This window comes from Ruditapes philippinarum, unplaced genomic scaffold (genome assembly GCF_026571515.1).
Source record: "Ruditapes philippinarum isolate M1 unplaced genomic scaffold, ASM2657151v2 ctg25075_1_1_1_1, whole genome shotgun sequence".
In the NCBI taxonomy this organism is placed as follows: Eukaryota; Metazoa; Mollusca; class Bivalvia; order Venerida; family Veneridae; genus Ruditapes; species Ruditapes philippinarum.
Genome location: NW_026853360.1, coordinates 1 through 7,797, shown reverse-complemented (window position 1 = coordinate 7,797; position 7,797 = coordinate 1). Strand labels below are relative to the sequence as shown.

Sequence of the window (7,797 nt, the reverse complement as noted above, 5' to 3'; positions counted from 1 at the left end):
AAAAATTATGTAAATTATTGTGTTAACTTTTGTGAACATATACATGTAGAACGGTTATCTATGTAAGGTATTTTATATGATCCACGTGATAATGGAGTGGAATATAATTAAAATTCAATTTACTGATACCTAACGGAATCAAATAACTACATAGGACTTCATAGACAAATCAAACACACACAAATTTTGTTTTCCTAAAGCGAGAACAATAAATTAATAGTCATTATTAGTTAGTTAGTAACACTTAATATCATTCTATAATTATAAATAACTATATAACAACAATAGTTCTATCTTCATTAGAATCATTAACGCGTATAGTCTATGTAAGATGCTCACTCTTATAATAACACAGTCTGTCCAGATGGTAATTACGGTGAACACTGCACGGAAACCTGTGATTGCGATAATGACAACACCGTGTCATGTGACTCTGTCAACGGGGCGTGCAATTGTTCCGAAGGATGGAGTGGAGTTAGATGCCAAGAAGACATTAATGAGTGCGATACTAACACGTGCCCGGATAACTCAAAATGTGTCAATACGGAAGGATCATTCTACTGCAAATGTGACGTAGGTTATTTCACGACCAGTGATGGAACTTGTCAAGGTAAAGATAACATAAACGAGATATAAACATAAAATGATGGCCAGATTAACAACAATTACAACAAAACGTTTTACTATCGTCCATATAAAACTTTCATTTATGTTCTCACGTATTATATGGCTATATAATAGTTTACTTATATAATGGCATACAAATGTTAAATTGTTATGCACATTTTATTTGCGTCTTAACATCTGCAGAAGCACGAGGAAGCATTTATTGCCCAAGCCTGCAGGTCGAGGGAGTTTATACGTGCGAGCTTCTGCAGATGTTAAAACACGATAAAAGGTATTAGCGCTTCTCTTGAATAAAAGCACATATCTTATTTGACTTTTCCGCCGCGTTTCGTTATTTGTTTCCGTAAAAGGAAACTATTTTTATGCTTTCCTCTTGCTAGAGCGACGTCATTTGTCAGTTCTATTAAGCTATTCTTAAATGGTGCCCTGAGTCACGCATTAAAAAACGTGCAAAAACAGCGGGTGTTCACGTGTTTTTGTTTTCTTCTGCAGTGTTTTTAAGATTTCTTACAAAAAAACGTTATTGGGTATTTGCTGCAACAATGTCTTATGTCTATCTGTATCAGAAAAATTATCAAACTTCAAGAAATACATAATAAAACAGTGAAAACAATATATTATATTGTAACGATCAGACCCATCATTTTACGTCCGAGAAAAACCTCGTATCCGGAAACAACTCAAGTACCGTTAAGTACAACTTTACTTTATAACATCGACATTCAATCATCATTATATACATAGTATGTACAGATACTTCATTCTTGTTATATTTGCGATGGTTGTGACGTCATTCTCCGATGACGATACCCCAAAGCTAGGCACCCTACGCCAAGCTAGCCAGCCAGCGTCCAAGACTATAAATAGCAGTCCGTTTCTGCCAGAATTGTCAGTACCTTGGTAGATAACCACCAGAGCACCTATAATCCACTGTTCTCTAATTATTGAATATGTATGTATCTCCAGCCACCAGAAAGGTATATAATACTTTATGCCAGTAATAGTTCATCATCGAAGCTTTATATTAAATTATCTAGTTTGGCATTATTTTCCATTTATGATACATCCTGACTGGAGACCAAGTTTCCATAGCCATAGTCCTATTTATATATGTCATACCAAATATACCAGGGTAGAACACCAGTGTATTTTGTAGTTACCATTTTAGATACCCATGAACCTTATAGCATTTCATGGTAATTCCTACCATAGAATTTGTACCAGACCACAGGCAAGACTTGACACCGTATTTGTGAAGCCTTTTATTTCATCTTATATTATATGATAATCTAGACGTAACAGAAGAATATTCCTGACCCAAAATGAGGAGCCCAAGCCAGTGCCATCTACAGAACATATAACATATGAATTTTATTGTTTGTGAAATGTATATTTAATAGATTGTTGTGTTTATCTTATTTCAGGTGTCCGTTTCTTTTAGTCCTTGTGTCCCTATTTTTCCTTATCCATTTACGTTTGTTTGAGAAGAACCCATGTGTCTATATTGAAGTGTGTCCGGGCTAGCAGACCCCGGGTACGTTTCAATATGTTGGGGTTATCATCATCCGCAAGTTATACTCCTGTTATTTATTTCTTGTTTTCGTTAAATCTTTAAGTAACTTTACTTTTATTTTCAGGTTGTCGACAGAATACATTTGGTTATGAGTGCAACAGCACGTGCGCCTGTACAATTGACAGCACACAGTTATGTAATGCTACAAACGGTTCGTGTAAATGTAAGACTGGTTGGCAAGGAGACACGTGCAGTGAAGATATTGACGAATGTGCAGCCGGAACGTTTGTTTGTCCAGAAAACTCCACGTGTGATAATACAGACGGCTCATACAAATGTAATTGTGTACCTGGATACGTTAAAACCGGTGGCGCATGTAGAGGTAATGTCAATAACTATAAACTGTAGAAGAAATGTCAATAACTATAAACATTGCAAAATAAGATACTAGTATTTTGAATGCAAATCACCATACAATTAGGAATGGAATGAGATGAAAAAATAAAATGACAACGATTTATATTAAAATAGGATGAATGAAGAATATTTATTTGATTAAATTAGAATGAATGCTAGCTATTCAAACAACACATCTAAGAGGTTCACACTTAAACAAACAACAAAATTAAAATATGAACAAATCACGACTCCTATTGATATAAACAAGACACTTTTTTTCAAAATGCACCTCGATTTCTATTTAAATAAATTGATTTTCAGAATGTGATGGCTTTTCATATGGACAAGACTGCGCTACGCCATGCGGGTGTAACTTTAATAACGCGCGATCATGTCATCACGTGACTGCAGAATGTTCTTGTAGACCAGGTTGGACAGGACAATTCTGCGTTGATGATATTGACGAATGCTCGGTTAATCCGTGCACAACCACTCATAAAACAGTTTGTGAAAACAGCTTTGGTTCCTATTCCTGCGGTTGTGTAGATGGCTTTGAACTTGCTGATAATGGAACATGCATTGGCAAGTATTGCTTTTTGTTTCAGAGAATTGTATAAGAATATCGCTTGAGAAAATAGTTCGTATTATATCCAAACTCCAAATTGATAAATGATATACTTAGCATTTTATTAAAACATTATGCAGTCAAATTTCTATTGCTAGTTATAACCTCATTATTGCCATTTACTGTTGCATGACAGTCTTCCAGTCGATTAATTGAAACTTGTTTTAAATTGAGTGAAAACAAATGATAACTTATCATGATTTTCATCTTAACACGAAAAGCATCTCAATGTGTCATTTACATTTACATCTACCTTGAGCATTATTGATACAACATATACTTGTGCCCTGTTATGTACCAGATATCTATGAATCCATGCACTTTCTTCCACCTAAAGGTATGTTTTACTAAGTCTTCAAATATTACAGATATCGACGAGTGTGATAAAGGCACCGATGATTGTTTACAGAGTTGCACCAATACCATTGGCTCCTTTAATTGTTCTTGTGATGTTGGTTATTCCGGAACAGGAAGTAACTGTACCAGTATGTGTTAGTTTTTATTAAATTTAAGGAAATTACTTTTCCATTTTAAGCTCGACTATTCGATACGAATAAGTAGAGCTATTGTAGTCATCCGAGCGCCGGCGTCGGCGCCGGTGTCGGCGTCAGCGTAACCACTTCTGTTAAAGTTTTTGTTATACCTCAAATATTTTTGATTTCCATTGACATATGGCTTTGAAACTTTGCACACTTGTTCATCATCATAACTCCAACCTTTAGACAGGAGGAGGTGACTGTATCAAGCATTTGGACAGAAAAATGCCCCTTTTTGACTTAGTATTTACGTTGAAGTTCTTCTGACCCCAACCCTTGTTCCAAGCACTGTGTTGAAGAAGAAGGAGGATACAGTTGTGTTTGTAATGAGAAAGGGTACCAGTTAGATACTGATAAGGCTACGTGTATCGGTGCGTCATTTACATATTTTGCCAAACTGGTTCATTAATTTCTCTCGTATTCATTTTTATTTCATCTATGAAGCTGTGGTCAGTGCACTCATTATGTACAAAATTATGAAAATATTGTGTTAACTTTTGTCAACATATACATGTAGAACGTTTATCTGTGTAAGGTATTTTATATGATCCACGTGATAGTGGAGTGGAATATAATTAAAATTCAATTTACTGATACCTAACGGAATCAAATAACTACATAGGACTACATAGACAAATCAAACACACATAAATATTGTTTTCCTAAAGCGAGAACAATAAATTAATCGTTATTATAAGTAAGTTAGTAATACTTAATATCATTCTATAATTATAAATAACTATATAAAAACGATAGTTCTGTTTTCATAAGAATCATTTACGCGTATAGTCTATGTAATATGCTCACTCTTATAATAACACAGTCTGTCCAGATGGTAATTACGGTGAACACTGCACGGAAACCTGTGATTGCGACAATGACAACACCGTGTCATGTGACTCTGTCAACGGGGCGTGCAATTGTTCCGAAGGATGGAGTGGAGTTAGATGCCAAGATGACATTAATGAGTGCGATACTAACACATGTCCGGATAACTCAAAATGTGTCAATACTGAAGGATCATTCTACTGCAAATGTGACGTAGGTTATTTTACGACCAGTGATGGAACTTGTCAAGGTAAAGTTAACATAAACGAGACATAAACAGAAAATGATGGCCAGATTAACACATTACAACAAAACGTCTTACTATCGTCCATATAAAACTTTCATTTATGTTCTCACGTATTATGATGGCTATACAAGTAGTTTACTTAATATGACAGTAGGCATAAAAATGTCAATTGTTATGCACCTTTTATCGTGCGTCTACATCTGCAGAAGCACGAGGAAGCATTTATTGCCCAAGCCTGCAGGTCGAGGGAGTTTTCGAAGGCTTCTGCAGGTGTTAAAACACGATAAAAGGCGCTACTCTTGAATAAAAGCACATATCTTATTTGACCTTTCCGCGTTTCGTTATCTGTTTCTGTAAAAAGGAAACTATTTTTATGTTTTCCTCTTGCTAGAACGACGACATTTGTCAGTTTTATTAAGCTATTCTTAAATGGTGCCCTGAGTCACGCATTAAAAAACGTGCAAAAACAGCGGGTGTTCACGTGTTTTTGTTTTCTTCTGCAGTGTTTTTAAGATTTCTTACAAAAATACGTTATTGGGCATTTGCTGCAACAATGTCTTATGTCTATCTGTATCAGAAAAATTATCAAACTGCAAGAAATACATAATAGAACAGTGAAAACAATATTTAGTTTTTATTAAAATTTAAGGAAATTACTTTTCCATTTTAAGCTTGACTATTCGATACGCATAAGTAGAGCTATTGTAGTCAACCGAGCGCCGGCGTCGGCGCCGGTGTCGGCGTAACCACTTATGTTAAAGTTTTTGTAATACCTCAAATATTTTCGATTTCCATTGACATATGGCTTTGAAACTTTGCACACTTGTTCATCATCATAACTCCAACCTGTAGACAGGAGGAGATTACTGTATCAAGCATTTTGACAGAATTATGCACTTTTTCGACTAAGTATTTACGTTAAAGTTCTTCTGACCCCAATCCTTGTTCCCAGCACTGTATTGAAGAAGATGGAGGATACAGTTGTGTTTGTAATGAGAAAGGGTACCAGTTAGATACTGATACCGCTACGTGTATCGGTGGGTCATTTACATATTTTGCCAAACTGGTTCAATAATTTCTCTTGTATTTATTTTTATTTCATCTATGCAGCTGTTGTCAGTGCACTCATTATGTACAAAATTATGTAAATTATTGTGTTAACTTTTGTGAACATATACATGTAGAACGTTTATATATGTAAGGTATTTTATATGTTCCACGTGATAGTGGAGTGGAATATAATTAAAATTCAATTTACTGATACCTAACGGAATCAAATAACTACATAGGACTACATAGACAAATCAAACACACATAAATATTGTTTTCCTAAAGCGAGAACAATAAATTAATCGTTATTATAAGTAAGTTAGTAATACTTAATATCATTCTATAATTATAAATAACTGTCTTTCCTTCACTCTTTACAATAACCTTAATAAAGGACCAATATAAAAACAAACTCATAAATGCTTTGCCGGACAAGCATGTAGACATTAAAAATAAAGGGCTTTACGTTCACGTAGCGTTTATAAGTGTCCGAGTCAATTAAAGAAGAAGCATCTTAGAAACCTCAAGTCGTCTAGACAAAGAATCCGCAACATAGCCATCTTTACTACTATCGGACTTCCACCGACCATGACGCTTCCAACACCTATCATTTACCCCGGCATTAGCAGCTACGGTAGCTCCACCGGATCTAAGCGAGTGCAAGCCAATATTTAAATTACCCGTAAAAGGACGTAACCTTTCTAAAATGCACTCTCTAGCCCTTGTATAACTTAACGGCTTATTCTTGTAAATCAATTTACAATTATTTCCTGATCTAAAACAAGGTCTAAATAAAAACTTTTCATCAGAAACATCTTGTTCAGTAATTAACAAATAACGTTTTAACATGTTAAAAGGACATGCAACGGTTTTGCCTTTGGAAATAACAACTTCGCTACCTAAACGATATTGATCAGTTTTACATTTTGAAATTTTAAGAGACATATAATCTTCAAAAAATTTAACATCATTACATTTCAGTGAACTAAGTTCATCAAATCTCAGAAAACCCGAAAAACCTAAAAGAATCATACATAAATCTCTTGTAATTAAAATATCTCTTGAATTTTCAAATTCGTTACAAATGCTTATCAATACTTCTGCATTTAAAGGCTCCTTTTTGTTAACTACTTTAACGTGAGTTCGTTTCGCAGATTCTAATAAATTTTTAACAAACAAATTGTCAGTGGGATCCGGAAGTCCCTTTAAACCATGTGCCCATTTAATGCTGTATACAGTCGCTGAAATAACACTAGCCGAATTCATTTTATCCAAAAGATCAGTCAAATACAGAGTTTCCTCCCTTTTCTTTGATGAAATTTTCCCACTTTTTAAAATATGACAAATATTTAACGTTTGTATTATCACTACGGGAATTCGATAGCTGTCCAGCCATTTTACGAGGTAAGTCACCAAAACCTTCTGGAGATACACCTGCCTCATATATGTTGTCGATGATAGCCTCTTCTATTTTCAAACCTGAAAAAATAAAACGAAATTAAACACCTGTTTCTATTCTTAACGCCATCAACCCAAATTTTAAAGGCCTCCCATCAAAAATACCGTTCCTACCCCTACCACGCCTAGTCAACACGCCAGGCTTGAACTGAAAACTGTCTTTAATAAACGAAGCATAATCTTTTCCGTTCGGAAATATTAACGGCCAATAATTTGCAGATCTCCAAATGGGAACAATCAGCGTACAAGTACACCTATCTGAAATAGCTTTTTCTATGCATTTAATGATAAGCCTAGGTGGTGGAACCAACCAATTCACATGGCCCGTCCATGTTTGTTTAAAAGCATTTATACCGCTTGTATTAGGACACCAAAATCTCGAATTAAAAGCCTGACACTTCGTATTAAAGTCACAAGCAAACCTATCAATAGAGTGGTGCCCCCATTTCTGTTCAAGTGCAAAAAATATCCAATCAAGCACCGCCCAGTCATCGCTATCAACAGCACCTGCTCA

The 7,797-nt window shown here is 35.1% G+C and overlaps 1 protein-coding gene across 1 annotated transcript; it reads left to right on the top strand.

Moving 5' to 3' along the window:
* Positions 1–437: 437 nt before the first annotated feature.
* On the top strand, positions 438–4,778 carry LOC132736630 (multiple epidermal growth factor-like domains protein 10; the record flags this gene model as incomplete). Its single annotated transcript, XM_060723795.1, is given in 5 exon segments — positions 438–610; positions 2,265–2,522; positions 2,861–3,121; positions 3,533–3,649; positions 4,524–4,778. Coding segments are annotated over 5 exon segments (1,064 nt in total), but the record flags the coding sequence as incomplete, so codon positions are not given.
* Between the last annotated feature and the right edge of the window lie 3,019 nt (positions 4,779–7,797).